This window comes from Helianthus annuus, chromosome 9 (assembly GCF_002127325.2).
Source record: "Helianthus annuus cultivar XRQ/B chromosome 9, HanXRQr2.0-SUNRISE, whole genome shotgun sequence".
Classification (NCBI taxonomy): Eukaryota; Viridiplantae; Streptophyta; class Magnoliopsida; order Asterales; family Asteraceae; genus Helianthus; species Helianthus annuus.
In genome coordinates this window covers 120,514,625-120,537,313 of record NC_035441.2, presented here as the reverse complement: position 1 = coordinate 120,537,313, position 22,689 = coordinate 120,514,625, and the positions used below count along the sequence as shown (strand labels likewise).

Sequence of the window (22,689 nt, the reverse complement as noted above, 5' to 3'; positions counted from 1 at the left end):
TTTTTTAAATCGAATATTACGCAATGCTATAACTTTTTTTTTGAACAATCAACAAAAGCGGATCACCTAGGTAAACCCAATGGCAAAAATTCACTCACACCCGCAAATGCAGACGGTGCTGGTCAGAACCGATTTTGGGGTTGGGCGACCGTCTGAGGCCCAAAGCTTTGAGGGGGGGGGGGGGTTAAAAATGATCTATATATATACTTCTTAAATTTCTATTAAATATTTTAAGCTTTTTCATATTTAAGGGGCTGATTTCCACTACTCGTTAAGGGTTCAAATTATTTTTAGAATTTTCGAGGACAGCCTTGATGCTGGTGACCTCACTCGCTCAACCCTAAGCAATTTTGCTCCAACTCGAACCTATACCTCCGTATCAGAAAGTCATGAGGGTACCAATGCATTAGAAGGTTATTTGAGAATGCCGTAACTATTAAATTCATAGTTTAACGAAAGAGATTAGCAAGACCGGTAGGATACCTAACTAAAAATTCAATAATTGAGGAAGGGGGTTGACATTTCGAGAAGCTGCCACTTGTTTTCCCTTTTTCTCAACCTCTCGGAAACCACGTTACCATCTGTAACAACAACAATTCTCACATACATACATACATACACACACATCTCATCTGTATCTATACCTTCCATTCATCAACACCACCAATTTAGGGTTTGTTCCACCCAACCCCATATTCTCCTATAATGAATTCCCCCATCTCAATTTCATCAATCCCACACCTCCCCCTCTTCTTCTCCATGTTCCTCACAATCTACTTCACTGCACACTTCCTCATCTTCCGCACCTGGACCCCTAAACTCCGACCCGAAGCTTCCAGCTGCTTAATCTCACTCGCACATGGCACCCCTGCAGTTCTCCTAGCCTCAAACGCCCTCATCTCCAACCCCACCCACACTTTCTCCTCACCCAACACAGATTCCCAAAACACCGTATTAGAATACAGCATTGCATACTTCTTAATGGACCTTTGTCACTATCTCATCTTCAACCCTAAAGATATCCTCTTCATAGGCCACCATTTAGCAACCCTTTTCGTTTTTGTAACATGTAGGTACCTTGTGGGTCATGGGGCTTATGGGGTTTTGGTTCTGCTTGTTCTAGCGGAGGTCACGAGCTTTTTTCAGAACGTTTGGACGCTTTCGAATGCGTTGCGGGCGGAGTCGAAAGTTGCAGCCCAGGTGTTCGATGTATTGTCTCCTCCATTTTATGCTTTGTATTCTGTTGTTAGGGGGTTTTTGGGGCCTGTGTTTGTTTATAGAATGGTTGGTTTTTATTTGAGTGGGGAGGCGGATGGGGTTATTCCTCGGTGGGTATGGGTTTCGTGGGTTTCCGTTGTGGTTTCGGCGATTTTGGTTAGTATAGTTTGGATTTGGAACAGGTGGGTTGATTTGTATAGGGAGAGAATAGATGTGATTGACAAGGAGAAGAAGGTTATATAGGGGGGTTAGGGAAATACTTGGGATTTGGATTACGTTCTGTGTATGAATTGTCCATTTATCTCAAACGAAAACATGTAACTGTGTTAGCTTTCTAAATAGTATAATAAAATCATGCAAGTGATGCTTTATATCTTGTTTGTAGAGTTAAATGTATCATGACATATTGACATTAGTCTTTTTAGCTATTTTATGTATTTTGTTCCGTAAATATTGCCAACAAAGCCAATACTATAATTGCCACCGCTTGTACTTTTATGCTGTTGATGATAATGAGGATCGAGGGAAAATAATAATCTAAGATAATATTCTTTCATTTGTCGTCCCATGCTGTAATTTAAGTATTTAACGATGTAACCTTAAAGCGGAAGTGTGTTTGAGTGATGCTGAAGATTTCACAATCTGACAAGCATCACTGTAATTCAAATTTTGCAATTTGACCTGCTTCTTGATATTCAGACCTAATTTCTGCAATTTGACAAGTTTGTACGTATTCAAAACTGTTCTTAGCTATTTACATATCTCAGATTTCGATGATGATTCACCCCGTTTTATTATGTTTCATGCATTGCTTGGTTACAGTTTTCTTTGTGAAATTTTGTTTCTGGTAGAAGTAGAACTTACAGGAAAGCTCTCTTTCTTGTACGTTGTCAAAATTATGTCCACAGATCTTGCACTTAACATATGCATATATGTTGATATATGCTTGTCGTTGCTTCAACATGAGTGTGTGAGAACTATGTTTATTTTACTTTAGAAATAGTCAAAGCCTCAACCAAGTCAGTGGCGTGGAAAACAGCACACTATCATTTTTGCTTTTTTTGCATTTTTTGCATTTTTTCCACGATAGAATTACAAGCAGTTTCACATGATTTATATAATGAGCAGCAGCTCACAAAGACTAAAATGCAGGTATTATGTATCTACCTTTTTTCTTCCTTTATCCCAGCTACATGTATCTACTCTAGAAATGCATGTTTAAATACTATTTTTACAGATATGCGGACAAGTTGGCGGTGAAAATGAATTGAAGTTTGGAACTTTTGCAAGTAAGTTTCTTGACTCAATCGTTCTCCTTTTAAACAATCTTTCAACATATATATTTACTTTAGATAGCTTAAAGGGATTTCTCCAGTGCAAATTATTTATAACACCATCACACAGTTTCTCCTGGTGTTTGAAACACATAGTTTTTTTATGTGTAAGAAGTTCGGAACACATAGTTTTTTTAGTAGAAGAAGTTGTATATTTTGCCTTCAACAATGATCTGCCTTGAACCCCCAATAGGTGCTACGTTCATCAAAGAAACTCCAAGTATGATACACACCTGAAATACACACACATATATTATATCTGTGTGTGTGTGTGTATATATATATATATAGAGAGAGAGAGAGAGATCAATTAGTAATCCAAGATAAACTCCACCTGTTTGGTTTATAGATTGCAAGCCACATTATGCAAGGTAACTAAACCATCAAGAACACAAGATAATAAATAAAAAACATAAATATCATGATATCTAGCGACCCCCATTAAAGAAAACTAGGAAAGCATTAATGTTTCTTACGAAATGTGTCGTTGGGGCGAACGTAAATCCACCAAAGAAATTCAGAAGTTCACCAAAGAAAGGGAAGCAGATGGCAATGAACATTGTTAATGCTGTCACCAAAGGAAAAACAGTCGAATATCAGTTAACATTTAACAAAGCAATAAAGGCGTCAAGAAGTAACCCCGGAGTCCTAGCCTCACGTACACTATGTTTCCGCTACCTGGAAAATACTTGTAAATTAACTCCTAAAATTAAAAGACGCATTATTTACAACCAAAGACTCTCAGTCCAGTCCTCTGTTAAGGTGGGATTGGCACTTAACCCCTTTACCCTAACTTCCACCAATCCTGTCGCGCCATGTCACTTAGACCATCCACTCCCCTACGGTCCTACTCGATTTTCCGGCACCACTACCCTAAAACATGGACCCCACCATTTTACCCCACACTCTCTTTCCATACACACAACTCTCTCTATCTCTCTCATACCCACACACACAAACATACGGGTTATACCCAAACCCACCCCTACCCATCGGGCCCTACCCGCACCACCAGCGGAGGTGTTTGGGTGCGGGTGGGGGCTACCCGCTTACACCCTTCCCCCCTACACTATTATACTCATACTGTGGCAGTCTTCCAAGCATATTTTTTTAATCCATATAATCTCATATTTCCCTCTACTAACAAAGTTGTATTTAGTTTTAATGATTTAATTTTTGACTTTCGCAATTGTATTTAAGCATGAATGTTTATAACAGAACTATTAAAAGAAAAAATAGACGAAAGATGGTTGCGGGTCAACCCAACCATACCCTGATACCCGTACTGGAATAAGTACTCATTTGGAGTTTTTGACCAATACTCATTTTTATTCGTTACCCATACCGCTCATTTTCCCGTGTCTAGAGTCTAGACTTGTTCAAAGCAGTACACATACCAACATAGAGATTTCTGGTGATAAACCGCAACTTAAAACTAGGGGCGAAATTAAATTTCTTGACAAGTACACTTTCGATCATATCAAATACCGGCATTGCATACATCTACAAAACAAACATATAAACTTAAGATTATCTTTTATTACATTAAGTTTGTTGGTAAAGCATAGAGATGGCTTTTGAACCTGATGACCTCCAATAACATGAAGAACAACAAAACACATTAGCCATGATAATGAGCCACGTAGCATCATGTAAACTGATGAGAATATTATCAGAAACCTTGTTCGCAAACATCCAGTATCCTATAATGGCAACCTGGAAATAGCAAACGGCAACAACAATATATGCAACCACCAGTCCTTTCCACATGGGACCCTTTGAGGGCTTCTCAGGTGTTGCAAGGAACCGTGGCTTGAATTTCCAACGCAACATTGTTGCCGGCGTATGCAAAAGCCACGTCACCCAATGCACTAAAGAAACTAAACACTTTGTTTGCTGTGATACTTGGTATATCCCCGTATTCTACGTTTGGTTGCACACCCCTTGCCACGGATAACAACCACACAATAATAGAGTAACTAGTCCATGGTTGTTAATGGCGAATAGCGACAAATAGCGATAAGGTACCTACCTATATGCTACATAGCGAATAGCGATAAATAGCGGGTGGCATTTTTATAAATAACGATACACTAGAAAAAAAAAATTAAAATATTTTATATGTATAATATATCATAATACCCTGGTATATATATTATTTTACATGTAGATTTAACAAAAACCTAAAATCTAGCTATAGCTATATTTAATTGCCATTTAATAATTATAAGTGTCGCTTTCTCACTATCCATTGCTACAACCCTAATAGCGACACTAGACCTATACGCTACGTAGCGCACTATAGCGATCGCTACATTGCTATTGACAACTATGAACAGGTCCAATTTTTTATTTTTCTTTTACCAAACAAATGTTATTAAATGATTACAAAACAATATGATTGTAATAATAATATAATCTTTTCTTGTTAATGTTTTGTCCAGGATAGGGATCGGTACAGTACCCGTACAAAATTTGAACAATACAAGGTACCAAATACCTTATTGAATATATTGGTACGATACAGGGATTTTCAGTATGGTACCCGTTTTGGTACCACTTTATTTATTTATTGTTTAGCACTTGTATGGGTACCAAATAAGTACAATCGGTACGAGTACCAATACAGTAAGTACGGGTACCAAAATAGGTAAAATCGATACCAGTATCGTACGGGTACCAAATAAGTACAATCAGTACGCGTACCAATACAGTAAGTACGGGTACCAAAATAGGTAAAATCGATCCGAGCACCTTAAATATCATAATACAAAATAAAACATAATATAGAAAAACTTTTAAAGTTCTATATAACATTCGGTACCAATACCCTTTTTTACCCGTACCGAATATACCAAATACTGAAGTCAATAAAATTGGGTACCAATACATGTACCGAATACCTAAATCGGTACGGGTACAGGTATGGTACTGGTACAGGTATTTGGGATTTAAAGCTCATCCCTAGTCGTGTATATATATTTTGCGGAGTACCTGATGGAAGCGACTGTTGCAGCCAAAGAGAGTACAGATATGGAATTGAAACTAGGGAGATGGGAGAGCACGAAATTGACTGAAGCAACGATCACAATGAAGTATGTGAGTCTTATGAATCTGCAGTTATCATTGCAAACCATTTCGTAGATCCTTTGTAAAGATTTTCCTCTAATGACCAAGTACACGATGTTGATCCTGACTGCAAGAGTGAGCTGTTGTGGGAACACTATGTAAAGACCGAGCTTTTCACCAAAAGCATATTGACCTAGCTCGTGGTATTGGTCAAATTGTTTTCCAGGCACTATTTCGTGCATTTGGACCATTTGCCATAATGTGTATAAGGATATAACCCATGATATTACTAACATTTGCTTAATTGAGAAGTTTAAGATTGAAAGATCGAAGGGACTGACCAACCAATTTCGGACATGGCATAAGGAAGGCCAAGAATCCCAGCTCCAACCATGGCAGTAACATTGTGGAAGGCCAAAGACCACCCTTTTGCATTCCGTGACGACGTAATTGGAAGCTAATTATCAATGTCTCTCGCCCTTTCCGTTCTGTCATGTATAGGACTCATCATCATTAAAACCAAAAATCAAACACAAAAAAAATTAGAAAGAAAAACACATACGGAGTCATGTTGCTAACAGGATAAGCTATGATTGTGAGGGTGTGGCTTTGTACATAATTGTTTTGAGTTGTTCAACTGTCTTCATCTGCTTAAAGTTTTATATGGAGAAAAATTTCAACGAACATACATTTTTTGATAGTGTCAAAATGAAACATTAAAAAACATATATTTAACCAATGGGTGGTGGTCTATTGGCAAGGGTAAAACTTTTAAATACTTTGGGAATGGGAGGTCTTGGGTTCAAGTCCCACAGACGACAGAAATAAAAAGAAATTTGTCGTAAAAAAGCATATATTGAGCAATCATAATGCAGACTGAAGTTGGAAAAACTTGGATCTGGACAGAAGTGGATGATTGGAAAATTCTGCTAATAGTGTCAACCTTTGAATCAACGGGAGACCGTCATTTTCAGTCAATGTTTTTAAACCTGAATTCGATGACCCGTTTGTTTGTTAACCGTCAACAGAAATAACTATAACCACTTGACGGTAACCAAGTCGCCTGAGCGATTGGTACCAACTAGACCCGTCAGCAGGAACTGAGTTCCTAAGGACAGAGTCAGCCATCAGTAGCAGTCGCTATGTTTGTGCCTGTCTACCCAAGCCTCCGTCAGCAAGCAACAATTGTACCTTTGGTAGGAATCAATTTCGTGCCGACCACCGAATTATCCATCGGTAACAACCAAGTTCCTACTGATAAGCCAACCATCGATTTAAGTCTGTACCAACGCTGAACGGCCCTTCAAAAACACAAAGGCGCTCACGGTGATGTGTTTGAAGTGCAATGTGAGCCATCAAACGCTACATTACACCTACGGTGATGTGTTTAAAGTGCAAAGTGGGTCATCAAACGCTACATTACACACAGGATCACGGGGTGCGTGGGAAAGGGTGCATTGCACCCATTTATAGACAATAAGGTTCAAACATCCTCATGTGAGAGAAATCAATTTTGTCAAATTCCATTCGTATTATTTTATAAAGGCTAAAAATGTATCTTAGAAAATATTTTCCCAACATTGGTTTTTAAAACAAAAACATAACCAAACTGTTACTTTTTCTATGGAAACAAACGTATGGATGGTGTTTACTGTTTAGGTTGCCAAAGTTGTGCAATTGTTGAGCTCACTATATAAAAGATATTGCATGTGTTGATGGTTAGACCTAAACATGATATTAATTTTAAAAACTGTATGATATTTAAAAAACGTATGGATGGTGTTTACTGTTTAGGTTCCCACTATCGCCGGAGCGTCAAGGGGGAGCGGGGGTTACCCCTTGTTACAAGGTAGGTCCGCCTCTCTGAGCACACCAGGTCCAACCATGACATGACAATAACATTGTGGAAGGCTGAATACCACCATTTTGCATTCCGTGTTGTGGTAACCAGAAGCCATTCATCGATGGCTCTAGCTCTCCCTTTCCGTACTGTCACATATACACAACTCACCGTTATCAAAACAAAAGTAAAAAAGAGAGCGCATATAGAATCATGTTAAGATGATAAATCTAAGAATTTTAGTTGCTTATAGTTATTTGGAGTTGTTCAAGTCTTTATCTGCTGTAAGTTTTATATTGAACAAGTGTAGAAATATGTAATCTTGTGAAAGACTATAATATGTTCAATATATTTTTGTTTATAGTGTAGAAATTTCAACCATGTTAGGTTCAACATGGAAAATTTGAAACAGGAGAGGGTTTGGCATTCCTGTTTCAAAAAGCGTCACACATATAGAGTCAAGACTACAAACACATTCAAATGTTCGTTAGAGGTATTTTGTGTAAGATAAACCCACAAATTGTATTTGCATTTATCATGTGTCAAGACTACAAACACATTCAAATGTTGAGTGCATTATTTGCTGAGCTCGCCGTCACCAATATTGAGATGCATGTTTTATGATCATTTGAGCTCTTCTTTAGGGTGGGCGGTATGATTATCGGGGAGTCAATCGGTGAGTGGGTGTCACCGATCGGTGACCACACCGGGGTGAGGAATGGTTTCGGTGAGTGGGTATTCGGTGAGCAAAATCGGTGTGTAGTCACCGAATGTGATTGATGAGAAAGGTGTGCCCATTTTTGACCGTTGCAATTTTTTTTTTTGACCGTTTCTTATTTTTTGACCGTTATTTTTTTACCGTTCCATATTTTATATAAAACCCACAATTTCCAATCAATTTAAAACACACAACTCTTTCAAAACATCTCTCTTTCTACACCCACAAACACCATGGATAAACAAAACAAAGGTGAACCCAAGAAAAAAGGTTCCGCTAGCCGAGGATCGGATTCAAGAAAAAAGGTTTCGCAAACGAGACAAGGTGATTTTAGAGGTCCAAGTGCACCGGTTCAAACCTCCTACAGATACTCACCTACCTCTCAACCTCAATTTTTTTACCCCCAAACTTCACAACCAACTTTTTTTAGCACCCAACCTAATTTTCCACCACAAATATTTTCACGCCCAAGCTTCACAACCGAGTTCGATCCATTTGCATTTAGGACCCCACCAATTCAATCACCAAGAGAGAATGTCGAGCGCCACTTCCTATCTACGATGAAGACCAAGATTTAGAGGTTGTCTCCGAAACACAACATTATGGTTTAATTTTTTAGTTTTAAACGTAATGCGTTTTTTTTAATTAAAAGTACTTTTATTTAGTTTAAAATATGTTTTATTTATTTATGCATAGTTTATAATTTCTAGAAAATAAAAAAATATATAACTCAAACACCCTAGAGTGATTAACCATACCTAGTGATTGAGTGCAAAATGGGGAGTGGAATGGGGAGTTGATATGACATAATATTATTGGGTAGAATATCACCCAATCACCCTAGAGTGATTAACCATACCCCCCACCCTTATTCTTACTGGTGTTGTCGCCAGTTTTATTTTCTATATATATATATATATATATATATATATATATATATAGGGTAATGCTAGACAAAAAACCCTAAAATTCTTAGAAAACTCTGGAAACCCAAATCTCCCCCCATTTTTACCCAACCTCCCGACATTTTTTTTTTTGAAAAAAATTACACATGTAATATACATGTTTTAGAGTGTTTTAGGCAAAAAAAAAACAAAAAAGCGCCGAAGGGATTTTTTTAAAAAAAATAAACAAAATTCAGTGCCTAACATGTGTTAGATAAAAATGCTGAAAGTTGCTGAAATTTTTTTTTTAAATTATCCCTTCGGCGCTTTTTTGATTTTTTTGGCCCAAAACTCTTAAAAACATGTATATTACATGTGTTATTTTTTTCAAAAAAAAAAAAAATGTCGGGAGGTTGGGTTTTCTAGGGTTTTTTATATAGATAGGGTTTTCTATCTAGCCCTACCCTATATATATATATATATATATATATATATATATATATATATATATATATATATATATATATATATATATATATATAGGGATCCTAAGAGAAGTCCACCCTATTTGAGAAACTTGAGAAACAATCTGGACCACACATTTCCCTAAGCTATTCGTAATATACGCATATGTATAGTTTAAACTTGACTATATACATATATGTATATTGACTTATACACATATGTATATAGTCAGTTTTAAACTATACATATATGTATATTACGAAAAGCTTTGGGAAAATGTGTGGTCCAGAATGCTTCTCAAGTTTCTCAATTAGCCTAGTGCTTCTCACATGATCCTAACCCTATATATATATATATATATATATATATATATATATAGGGTGGGAGTTGGCTACAAAGTCTATTTTTCCTACAAAGTGTACAAAGTCAAAGTCTATTTTTCCTACAAAGTGTACAAAGTCTTAAAACACCACAATTTTAACCATAAAACACACTCAAAACTCACAAATAAGAGAGTCAAGATCACTATAACGCCATATTTGTGGGTTTTGTGTTGTGTTTTGGATGATAAGACTTTGATTATCGAATGACTAACATTAGTGTGTTTTATGTTGATTATCATGTTGTGTTTTATATTCATATTTTTACGATGGTGTGTTTGAAGTTTTTACGGACTGTTAGGGTTTGGATATTGTGTTTTAGTGGTATTCACTCTCTTATTTGTGGCTTTTGAGTGTGTTTTATGGCTGAAATAGTGGTGTTTTATTGACTTTGTACACTTTGTAGGAAAAATAGACTTTGTAGCCGAACTCCACCCTATATATATATATATATATATATATATATATATATATATATATATAGGGTAGGGATATGGTAAAAAGTGTCCAAAGTGTAAGAAGTGTAAGAAGTGTTTTAAGCCATTGGATCTTTGATCTAATGGTTGAGATCAATAGGGTATTAAAGTGTAAATTGTGTTTTAATTAGAAGGGGCTTTTGTAAAATTGAAGGGCAATAGTGACTTTTCCAACATTTCAAATATGGTAACCGTTTCAAAACCACCCATCAAACTCCTAAAGATCAGCGAATTATATGTAACCGCCATCAATCTCCAAAAAAAAAATCAGCGAATTTCTTCATACTTTAAAACATTCCCAGATTTTTAAAACGTAATCGCAGATTCAAGTCATGGTGTTTTATCTGGAGACATTGTTGATGGCGTGGTGTTTTATCTGGAGACATTGTTCATGGCGTAGTGTTTTATAAAATACAAAACATTCCCAGATTCAAGTCATGGTGTTTTATCAGGAGACCTTGTTCATAGTGTGGTGTTTTAAACATCTATGATTCAAGTCATGGTGTTTTATCAGGAGACATTATTCATGGCGTGGTGTTTTATCTGGAGACATTGTTCATAGCGTGGTGTTTTATCTGGAGACATTGTTCATGGTGTGGTGTTTTATCTGGAGACATTATTCATGCCGTGGTGTTTTATCTGGAGACATTGTTCATGGCGTGGTGTTTTGTCTCTAGATGTTTAAAACACTATGCCATGAACAATGTCACCAGATAAAACACCACGCCATGATTCAAGTCATGGTGTTTTATCTGGAATCCCCAGCAACCTTCTATGAATATAACACCATACAACTTAATAGAACACCAGAATAAAACACTATGATACACATTAACCTGCATCGCTGGACTCCCTAAATATATTTTGTTCAAATCGGAGAAGATGATCTGAATCGGAGTTCGGAGAAGACGAACGTGAACTGTGATCAATCCCTAAACATTCTCATAGTCAGTTTTTTTTTCAGTTATATTGTAAATCAATTAAATGACAAAAAAATACAATTACTAATCTACCCTTTTGAATTAATTAAGAGGAGGGACACTTGTCATTCCAAGATTATTTCTTACACTTTGATGAAACAATGGTTAACCGGGCAGGGTTAACACACTGGTCTCGTCAAGAAGGGTTAATCCCTTCCTCTCGAGGATCGCTGGCTGGATCACCGGTGGTTGATCTCCTGCACAAGGAAACAAGCCGTGACTCGTAACAAGGAGGATGGGGTGGGGGGTGCTCCTTGTTACCACTCTCCGGCGTGAGAATCAGTAGTTTGCTTGGGAAGCAAAGTAAGATAGTAGTAGTAGTGAGAGAGTTGTGAGAAGATACCTCAAACCTGGTTTGGGGTTGGTATTTATAGCCGAGGAGTGAAGGAGGATGATGATGGATGGACTGACGACGTGCTGCACCCTTTCAGGTGTGTCAGGCTCGTCGGTTATGGAGGTTACGCCACGTCAGTCCATTGCTTACGTAGCTCTGACAGGTAACTGCCATTGGTGCCACTTGCACTGTGGTGTCAGTACCACTTGCTTGAGTACATAGGATGCGGTGCAAGCCGCATCGCTACGCGCGGTAACATCTGAAGTTACCGCGTCTCCTACTTGTGATCAAGGAATACGCGAGATGCGGTGCTAGCCGCATCGTCGTCTTGCCTGCATCCCTTGTCGTGACGAAAATGTCCGTATGGTGCGGTGTCAGCCGTACCGCTACGTTCATCTTCTTCTATGCCTAAGGTAAGGCTTTCCTGTATTGATAGAAGTGTTCACTGGATGCGGTGCGATGCCGCATCGCTGTGAATACTTCCGTTTTCATACACCAGATGTGATGCTATGTCGCATCACTCTACCGTTCTCATGTTCCATGTAAGTCCTTCTTTGTTACTAGATAGATTGGATCAACCCTTGTGTCGACGCGTTCCCGCATGGGCACAAGTAGGTTGTTAGTTAGTGGGGGTTTTGATAAGGGTAATGGTCACTCGCGGTCCATGCTGACGCGAGATCTGGGACCATACCCCTTCAAGTCCCCCCAGTCTAGTGTTGCTGCCACATACAAGGTGTATGTGGGAGGAGTACTGGACTATGGTGTTTGGAAGGTAGTTTGGAGTCTGGAGAAGATCCTAGACCATGTGTGGTCTTTTCTGTATGTAAATGAAGCTGGAGGTCCGGAAGGGTCATCTGACGCCTCTTCCGTATCGGTGAAGGAATCTCGTCTGATGCCAGATTCTCAGCCGATTTATGTCACCAGGTGGCCTGCTACCTGTTGTTGTGCCGAAGGTCTCTTGGAGACCTTGTTAGTAATGCTGCACAAACTTCGAACCAACCTCTGAGATGGTGGTTCGAAGGTATGTGGAGGTTTCCCATCCTTTAAAGGTGGTCTTTTCTTCATACCAATTGTTGAATTGGTGCATGAAGAAGAAAAGAAACTTTTGGACCAATCTTTGAGACTGGGATCAAAAGTTGTTGATGCTTGCAAGTGCTTTGCTCAAGCTCTATGTTCAGCATCGAGTTATGAGACGACGATCCCTTTTTTGTTGGGTTTTCGTGTTTATCGTCATAGCTCTCTAGTAACCGCACGTTCTTTGCGGTTACCTCGTTGCGTCATTGTTGGCCATGTTTGGTCGAACAATGTATATTCGTACTATGGGTAAATAAACATGGTCATAGGCAAGGGTATGCCCACCATTGTTTATTCTATGCGGCCCATAGTCGGGCTAACAAAGTCATAAGCAGACTTGTTACCGCGGTTCGGACGCTTGTTGTTCGACGAGGGTTTATTTAGAGCGCTGTTCTGCGTTCGTTTTGGAGCCACTTACCTTCCCGCTCCAATACCGAGTTTGCTTTGCAGTAGCATTGTTCGGTGATGTGGAGTGAGCTTGGCTCTTCCGTAGCAACCACTCTGCGGAAGTTATGGTTATGTCCGTAGCTCCTCGTGAGTGTCTGTGGTTTTGCATTACCACATTTGCTCAAAGCGGGTGTGGCTCGGATGTAGCTCTTGAAGGTTCAGGAGACAGGGTTGCTGATGTGCGTTCGCGTGCATTCCCTTCCTTCCTTTTATTAAAGAAGGTGTTCATGTACCCTCTGCGGTTGAGAACCGGACAGGAGGGATTTGAAGCTTGAAGAGAATGAAGGCAATGCGGTTCCCCTGTGTCTGAGATGCGGTTCAGTCCAACGGCCAGCGCTGGTTCTGAGCATCTGACACACCTGAACGGGCTCGTGTGTGGCATGTCCGCATATTCCACGTGTGCTCGTGGGTAGTGCGGATAGGTATTATACCCCCTTATAGTGTAGAGATATATGTTTTTACCTATTTTTAGGGGTATGTTAAAAAACGACATGCGGTATGGGTTATGGTGCGGTATACCAGAGAAACCGCATGCCGCTTATAATTGGATAATGTAGTCGCTTTTTGTTGCATACGTGGCTGGACGCACGTGTGAGTTGGTGGAAGTTGGTGAGATCTTCCTGGCATGTGCTGAAATGAAAGGACGTTTGCACTGCCCGAGGCATTAAATGCACTGTAGCGAAGAGTGTAAACGTCTCTTGTGTCAGGCGCGTGGGCGGCCACGCGCGCGTGATAACCGTCAGCGGAAACGGCGCTCGACACGTGGTGTCATACGATTCGCCCTTTTTGAACGTGATCATTTGTTTTCTCCCTCCGCATTAATTGCGATGGGTATATAAGGGGAAACCGTTCGTGGTTTCCCCTCACTTGTTTGAAATTTTCAAAAATTTGCCGGTGAGAGAAACTTGTTCTTTGTCTTCTCCGACGAAATTCCTTGAAGTTCCAGTGAGGGTTTTGGTTTTTCTGTTCACCATCTTCTGTTTCTTTGATATTCTTGATGGCTGAACCATCTAATCCACACAATGTGGAGGGTGAAAACCCTGAACAACCGGTAGTGGTTGAAGAAGAAGAGGAGGGGGCTGCCGGTGGTGGATTACCGGCGTTAAAGTGGACCAGAAAAACCTTTGATCGTCTTATGCTTGACGTCCAAATGCCCCCTGAGTATGGGGCTCAGTATACATCGGAGGGTGATACTGGTGCTGACGCTCCGGCTGGTTATGTGACCATGTGGGCCGACTTTTTTGGTGACTGTAATCTCCGGTTACCGTTGACGGTGTTCGTTGTGGATGTCTTGGAGTGGTACAAGGTCCACATTTCTCAAATGAGTCCGTTTGGTATGATTCGGATTCGTAATTTTGAGTTCACCTTCCGTGCTCTTGGTATAGAGCCTACCGTCGGAGATTTCCGACGGTTTTATCAGATGACTGTGTCATTGGGTTTCTTTTCTTTCCGTCAACGAGACGGTAGCCCCAAGCTGATGACTCCTCCCAAGGGGATGACGATGTGGAAAAAGAAATTCTTCTATGTCAAGGCTGCTGCCATTGTTGCAGACATGACGTTTCGGAACGTGACCGAGACGATCATAGGGGAGACCATTGCGATGCCCAGTTTGAAATCAGTACAGTGGTTTTCGCAGCTTCAGACTATTGAGTCTGTGAAGCTGACCAACACGCAACTGTGGTTGTTGCGTATGATGTTGACGAGGAGGAACAAAAACTCGAGGCCCGTGGTGCGGGAGAAAAGCGGTGGTACGTACTTTTCATGTGTTTGAGTTCCCTATTCTTTTTTGCGGTACTGACTTTATGTTTGTTATCAGAGGATGCTCCCGCATGGAGGATGTTTGCCCCGGATTTTCTTGGTACGGTTGAGACCGTAGTTTGTGCGGATGGTGAGGAGGATCATAATGCTGTCATCCGTAGTAACTTCCGGGTGCCTACTGAGGCCGCACTGGCAGTTGAGTTGCCGCCAGGCAAAGGTATAATTTGGAAGGTTTTTCACTTGTGATGATAATGTTGGTTTATTGATTCACCCTTTGGATTGATTCTATGCAGGTGATCTTGGGGCCTTAGGGGACCCCGATGCGAAAGGTGTGCCAAAGAGGCAAACTGTGAAGGGCGTGCGCTTTCGCCAAAAGAAGATAAAGGAGGTCACAACTGTGCCTCATCTGGTGCCGCAGGTGGCAGGTATCTCTCAATCCTCTTTTCGTCGACACAAGGATTATGTGATAGTATCTGATACCCTTGAGGGTTTGGGTACAGCCGCGGGGTCGCGTTCTGGTGCTGCGAAGAAGCAGGCAGAGGAGACGGCCGCGGGAGGGACAGCTGCGGGTCCCCCTGTGATTGGTGAGAAGAGAAAGCCAGAGCCGAAAGCTGCTGGTGGTGTTGAAACCAAACGTCGGAGACTGGTAACCAAAAGGTCTGCTCCGACGCAGAAAAAACCTGCGGTTGTTATTGGTAAGTGTATGCTAGCTTGTCTTAACTGTTATGTGTAACTTGTTTTGATAGCTATTTGACGTTGTTTTTTGCAGAGCCTCAAGATGAAGATTTTTCTATCTTTGATGCTCCGGAGTCGCCCCCGCGTGCCACGGATGCGGGTGCAACTGAAGTGCCATCGACACCCCCTGCCAAGGTGGTGTCGGAGTCGACGGTGCGGACAGAGGGTACCGCAGAGAATGCTGCGACCCAGATTTTTGACACTGTTGACTCGTCCAACAATCTGATTTCTCCCAATGAGGGAGACAATGTGAGTGTGCGGTTTCCTGATACCGGGAAGCAACGGTCTGATGCCGAACCGGAGAAAACTGGCGCTGAAATGCGGCAGCATGATGCTGAGCCGCAGAAGTCTCCTGTTGATAAGGGTACCAGCTCGTCTGCCGGTGGTGCGGGGTACGATGGGCCTCCAATTCAGCCTGGGGAGTCTGAGTTGGAGTACTACTACCGCACCTATACCCAGGGTTGTAGTACTGTGTATCACCGACCCCCCTAGACTGTTATGCAGGGGGATGATATTTCCAATGACCCGTCGGCATGCAAGGAGATTCTGGGTGGTCTAGGCACCCCTTTTGAAGTCGAGCGTGCCCGTGCCGCGCCCCGAGAGCTGCGTATTAACCAGCTTTCATCAATGCTGGTAGGGACTTCCATTGTGGCAAATGCCATTTTGGAAGATTATAAGGTGCTGGGTCGCCGCGAGGAAGAAACTGCTCGCATGCGGGCCGAGGCGGAGAAGTTGGTTGAGGCTGCTCGTGCGGGTGCGGAGCAGCTCGAGAAGGACAAGGCTGCTTTTGAGCAGCAGAAACAGACTTCTGAATGGGCTGCCGCTGCCCAGCTGAAACAGGTGCGTACCCTTGCTAAACTTCTTGCTGATGAGCGCAAGAGTTGGAATGAAAAAATGTCCAATGAGCGCAAGAAGTGGAATGCATCGTGGGCTAAGCAGAATGACATTCTGTTTCATGCTCGGCAGGAGCTGACAAATGCCAAGGCAGCGAACGCTACCTTGAGCCAGGAGAAGGCTGCGGCTGAGGCCATTTCTGTTAAAGCACTGCAGGCGAAGGCCGACGCCCTGAAGGCGCTTGGAGAGGCCAAAGAAGCCGGGGCTCGTGCCTCAAAGGCCCTTGAAGAGGCCGCAGAGAAGGAGAGCCGTGCTTCTAAGGCTCTTGAAGAGGCGAATGCGGAGCGCATTCGTTTGGACAAAGTTGTTGCCAGCCTGCAGGTATGTTCTTTTACCTCTGTTGTATATTTCCTTTCGTGTTTCGTAAATGTTTATCGTGTAAACTGTTTACTATTTTTTGACAGGCTGATGTTCAGGCCTGGGAGGTCGCGGTTACGGACCTTACTGCCTGCGTGTCTGCTGCGGAGAAGCGGGCTGACGCTGCTGCTGAGGCCAAGGATGCCTTGGTGTCCTCTTTTAACCAGCTGGAAGCTGACCGTGAGTGGTTGCGGACTCACGGCATCGCGCGTGTAAGTATCCGTTGCCTTTACATTTGCTTGGATTAGTATTCAAGACTTATGATCCTTTTATTGCAGATTGTCGAGGCTATCATGAATGCCCCTGAGACCGCATCTGGTTTGGACCTGGTTAAGGAACGTGCGCGCGATGCTGGCTTCAAGGCTGGTTATAACCGCTGCATTGGGCATATCAATGTTTTATCCGCAGGCGGTTATACTGATCAGGCATCCGGGTTCCGTGATGTGGATACCGAAGGTCGTCTGAAAGCGGCCGTAGCCTCCTTTTATGATACGCCCCTTGCCTGTGTAGGGGAGCTGGACGATTGTTTGGAGGTTGCGGATTATGTTGACCGCTTGCGGATGCTTTATCCGGATGTGGAAGAGGAAGAACCCGCTGGTGGTGCCGGGGGAGATGCGGGGACCAGTGGTACAAAATAGGGTTTAGGTTGGCGAGTGTGCCTCCTTTTTGTATTCCTCTTGTATAGAATAGGAACTTTATGTAAATTCACTAAGCATCATGTGGATACTTGAATTTTTTGGATATAAAGTTTCTTTGTTCAGTTTGTACAAGTGTTTTTAATTCTTGCATGTCTGAACGTATGTATGCATAACTTTACCCATTTATGAACGGGGTCAAGTATACTCCATACTTTTGTTGTATGAGTATGCATCAATTCTGTTATTTACCGGGTGAGGGTTTTAGAATTGCTTAAGCTTTGTAAAAGCTTATATATCCGGAACTCTACCCATTTGTGAATGGGGTCGAGTGTACTCCATACCTTTGTCGTATGAGTCCGCGTCAATTCCATTGTTTGCCTTTTTGGGCTCAGGAATTGTGTCAAGTGTTTAACAAAAACTTGTTTATCCGGCCGGATGAACATGCAAGTCTTTTTGCCTTTTGCTGGCCTATTACAATATTTGTGTGTGGTTACCACTTTGTATGGGTATCTCGAATGAAGATTTTGCCAATCTGTTTTTGGGATACCGCAAAGTGGAACACGCATTTGTAATAGTAATAACAAACAATAATGTATAAAATTGCTTATTTATTTATTTGCAAATGGCCTGCGGCCCGATAGGTTACATAGAGAAATGTAAGAACATGGCTTACATATAACAGCGTCGAAGCTGTTGTGCATTCCATGTGCGTGCGATAGGTTCGCCTTCTAGTGTTTGCAATCTGTACGCGCCTTTCCCTAAGACCTCTTTGATGAGGTAGGGTCCTTCCCACTTGGGGGCGAGTTTGCCTGGGCGCTCGGCATTAGATGCCTCATTGTCGCGTAGGACGTAGTCTCCTGGGTTGAAAGTACAAACGCGGACGCGCGCGTTGTAGTACTTTTCAAGTTTGGATTTATATTTGGCCTCATTGATGGCAGCGTTTTCGCGCCTTTCTTCTAAGAGGTCCAAATCGATCCTGCGTTCCATGTTGTTGTCTAGTTTTGCAATAGCCAACATTCTAGGAGAGGTGAGACCTACTTCTGCGGGGATGACTGCTTCTGAACCGTAGACTAGGCTGAAGGGTGTTTCCCCATTGCTTGTTTTTGGGCTTGTACGGTGAGCCCATAAGATACTTGGGAGTTCATCGACCCAGCCACGCCTGGCCGTTCCCAACCGTGCCTTGATCCCTTCGACTAGGCTTTTATTGATACTCTCGACTTGGCCGTTCCCTTGCGGGTGTGCGACTGATGAGAATATGTGCTCAATATGTAGTTCTTCTAGCCATTTTTGAAATTCGTCGGCAGCGAAGTTGGTGCCGTTATCGGTGACAATGCACATTGGTAATCCGAAACGGCAGATGATGTGTTCCCAAATGAACTTTCTTGTTATCATAGCCGTGGTTGAGGCGAGTGGTTTTGCTTCTACCCATTTGGTGAAGTAATCAACCGCCACTATGATAAATTTAACCGCACCTGGAGCGTCAGGGAAAGGTCCCACAACGTCAATTGCCCATTTCTGAAAGGGCCATGCGGTTGTGACGGGGACTAAGTTGTTTTTTGGCCGCAAGGTTTTTGGAGCATGACGTTGACAGTCGATGCACTTGCGCAACTCTTTGACGGCGTCCAGGTGCATGCCGGGCCAGTAATACCCGGCATTCATGATTTTGGCCACTACCATGCGTGGTCCAGCGTGTATGCCACATATGCCCTCGTGTATCTCTCGAATGAGGTATGTGGCATCCTGGGGGTTGGCGCATCGTAGTAGTGGCCCGAGGTATGATTTGCGGTATAAGATACCGTCTCCCATCTGATAATGGCACGCTTTGTATTGTAGTTTGCGTGCTTCTGATTTGCTTTCGGGAGTCACACCGGATTGTAGATATGCGATAATGGGTGTCATCCATGATGTTGAACCGTATTGAATGACGTTGACTTGGCGCAGGGGTACCGAAGGATTTTGCAGGATTTCGATGCGTATCTCCTTTGCCAAGTGTTGGAAGCTGGTAGATGCAAGTTTTGATAGTGCATCTGCGGACTTGTTTTCGCTTCGATTAATATGGCGAATATTAAACGAAGCGAATTTGGATTTTAGTTGCAGGACTTGCTCGAGGTAGAGGATCATGATATCCCCCTTTGCGGCATAGTCGCCGCGTACTTGGCCTGCAACTAACAAAGAGTCGACGTGGGCTTCCAGATGTTGCACGCCGATTTTGACTGCTAAACGTAGCCCCGCTAACAGAGCCTCATATTCTGCCTCGTTGTTTGTGCTTTTGAATTCGAGGCGGATTGCATATGTAAGTTCTTGGCCGTCAGGGCTGACGAGTCGCAGACCTGCACCCGCCCCTTCGTCGTTGGAGGCACCATCTGTGAAGAGTGCCCATGTCTCTGAGGAGGGTGGCGTTGGTGCAGGAGTTTGTGCTTCTTCGCATTCTTGGATGCGATTCACCGGTACTTCGGCGGCGAAATCAGCTAAGATCTGGCCTTTAATCGCGGGGCGCGGTTTATAATGTATCGTGTGCGCGCCCAGCTCGATGGCCCATTTCGCTAATCGCCCAGAGATGTCGGGTTTGGAGAGGATCGGGCCGATCCTGTAATTGGTTAGCACTGTGATGACGTGGTTTACGAAGTAGCGTCGCAACCGTCTTGAAGCGTGCACTAATGCTAGCACCAATTTCTCCATTATTGAGTACCTCGTCTCTGGGTCGTTGAGCATCTTGCTGATGTAGTAGATGGGTGTTTGAACCCCCTTTCGCTCCACAATTAGTACCGCACCCACCGCGTTGTCCGCGGCGGATAGGTATAGTATGAGTGGCTCATCCTTGCGTGGTGCGGTTAAAGTTGGGAGTTGTATCAAACACTCCTTCATTTCCCGGAAGGCCTGTTCAGCCTCTGCGGTCCACTGGAATTGTTCTTTCTTTGAACAGCTCCGCAGGGTCTTGATGAACGGATAAGACTTAGCTGCGTGGTTGGCTAAGAATCTGTTGAGTGCCGCTAGCCTGCCGGCTAGCCGTTGCATATCCTTCATCGATGAAGGCGATGGCATGCGCTCGATCGCCTGGACTTTCTCCGGGTTTACCTTGAATCCATCTTTAGTCACGATGAACCCAAGGAATTTGCCTTCTTCCATTCCAAACGAGCATTTCCCTGGATTGAGCTTTATGTTAACGCTTCGCAGAGTTTGGAATGTTCTTTCAATATCTGTGAGCATGGTATCTTCTTCCATGCTCATGACGACCAGGTCGTCCATGTAGATTTCGACACTTTTGCTTATTTGGCCGCGGAAAAGTGTCGTTCATCAACTTTTGGTAGGTTGAGCCCGCGTTGCGCAACCCAAACGGCATTTTTGTATAGCAGTAATTTCCGGTGGGAGTCCGGAATGCCGTTTTGTCTTCATCCTCGATTGCCATTTGTACTTGATGGTATCCTTTGTAGCAATCGAGGAAACACTTCCACCTGAATGGTGCGAGATTATCGACCTTTTCGTCGATTTCTGGAAGCGCGTAACAATCCTTGGGGCAGGCTTTGTTAAGGTCTTTGTAATCGACGCACATGCGCCAGCCCCCGGACGGTTTTTTCTACCATGACTGGGTTGGACAACCAAGTCTGGTATTTAACTTCCCGCAGGATGCCTGCGGAGAGCAGTTCTTCGATCTGCTCTTGCATCGCCTGATTTTTAGCTGACCCAAGGTGGCGTTGGCCTTGGATCACTGGCTTGATACCTGGCATGGTATTCAAGTGATGTTGCGCAATATCACGTGGGACCCCGGTCATGTCTGCGGGTGTCCACGCGAAGATGTCTTGGTTCCTGAAGAGGAGCTGCTTCAGTTGCGCTTTGGTGGTCGGGGACAAGGCGTGACCCAATGTGACCTTTTGTTCTGGGTATCTCGCGTTGAGAACCCATTTTTCTGGCTGGTCATTGGGGGTGGGCCTTGCGACCTTGGTCGGACGTGCTTCGTCCGACATCATGACGTCCCTGCGGGCATAGATTATCGCGACCCCCGATTCGGTTGGGAAACCAACCGCAGAGTGGGGGACCGACGTAATCATATTGAAATCTCCTTGGGATTCTCTCCGAGGAGTACGTCATATCTGGAGGTGTGAGGTAAAACCATGAAGTTTACCTCTTCTGTCCTTGTGCGGTTTCCGCTGGAAAGACGCACAGGAAAAGTAATCTGGCCTAGGGGAAAGACAGTTTCCCCTGCGAACCCGGTTAACGGGTAATCTACTGCTTGCAACCGATCTTTGTCCTCCTGGTCGAACTGGTTGAAGCATTGTTCGTAGATTATATCAGATGTACTGCCCGGGTCGATGAATAGACGCTCGGTGCAGTAGTGTGCCAGTTGGCCTGAAATGACGACGGCGCGCCTATCGCGCGGTCCGCCTCGGACTTTTGGAAAGACAACTTGCTCGTCCTTCCAGTCACATTCCGGCCTTCTTGCCGCTTTTCCGCGGCCTGCCCTTGCCTCCGTGGATCATGTGGGTGGAAGCCACGTGCATGGTTCGCTTCCCGGAGGAGGTACCTTCGCCGTGAGGGGTAATGCGCTTGGTGGGTTTTTGCCCACCTGGCAAAAGATGTTGCAGTTTCCCCTCCTTTAAGGCGCGCTCAATCTCCAGTCGGAGACTGATGCAGCTGTTGGTGGTGTGGCCCGAGTCCTTGTGGTACTCACAGTAGAGTGTGAGGTCCTGATTTTTCTTGGACTTCATTGGTTGGGCCGGTCGCAAGAACTGTGGGTCCGCAAGGAGGACCTCACTTGGCGACATGGTGATCTCGGTCCAGTTGCGGTCCCGAGATTCTTTCTTGGGCGCCCGACTTTCTCGGGCGGGGTTGTAGTTCTTTGGGTCGAACGTGTTGGTTTGCGGGAAGTATGGTTTGGAAATATCGCGATTTCCAGCGTCCCGGTTGCGTTTATTGTTACGCTTGGACCCTTGTTGGGATGTTTCGGCTTGGGGTTTTGCCTTTGCCACATGCGGTTCGAGTGACCGCTGCGTCTGGGCGTATTTCTTGACCGCAGTCATGACATCTTCCCATTTTTTGGGCAAGCCCTCCTTGCCAGAGATGGTCATGATCATCTCTCTGTCTTTGACGGCC

General features: G+C 43.3%; 1 protein-coding gene across 1 annotated transcript; it reads left to right on the top strand.

Moving 5' to 3' along the window:
- The first annotated feature begins 512 nt into the window (after positions 1-512).
- On the top strand, positions 513-1,595 carry LOC110878409 (TLC domain-containing protein At5g14285). The gene has a single exon (XM_022126706.2). It carries the CDS (start codon positions 706-708, stop codon positions 1,459-1,461), a length of 756 nt encoding a protein of 251 aa, XP_021982398.1. The 5' UTR covers positions 513-705; the 3' UTR covers positions 1,462-1,595.
- Positions 1,596-22,689: the final 21,094 nt, after the last annotated feature.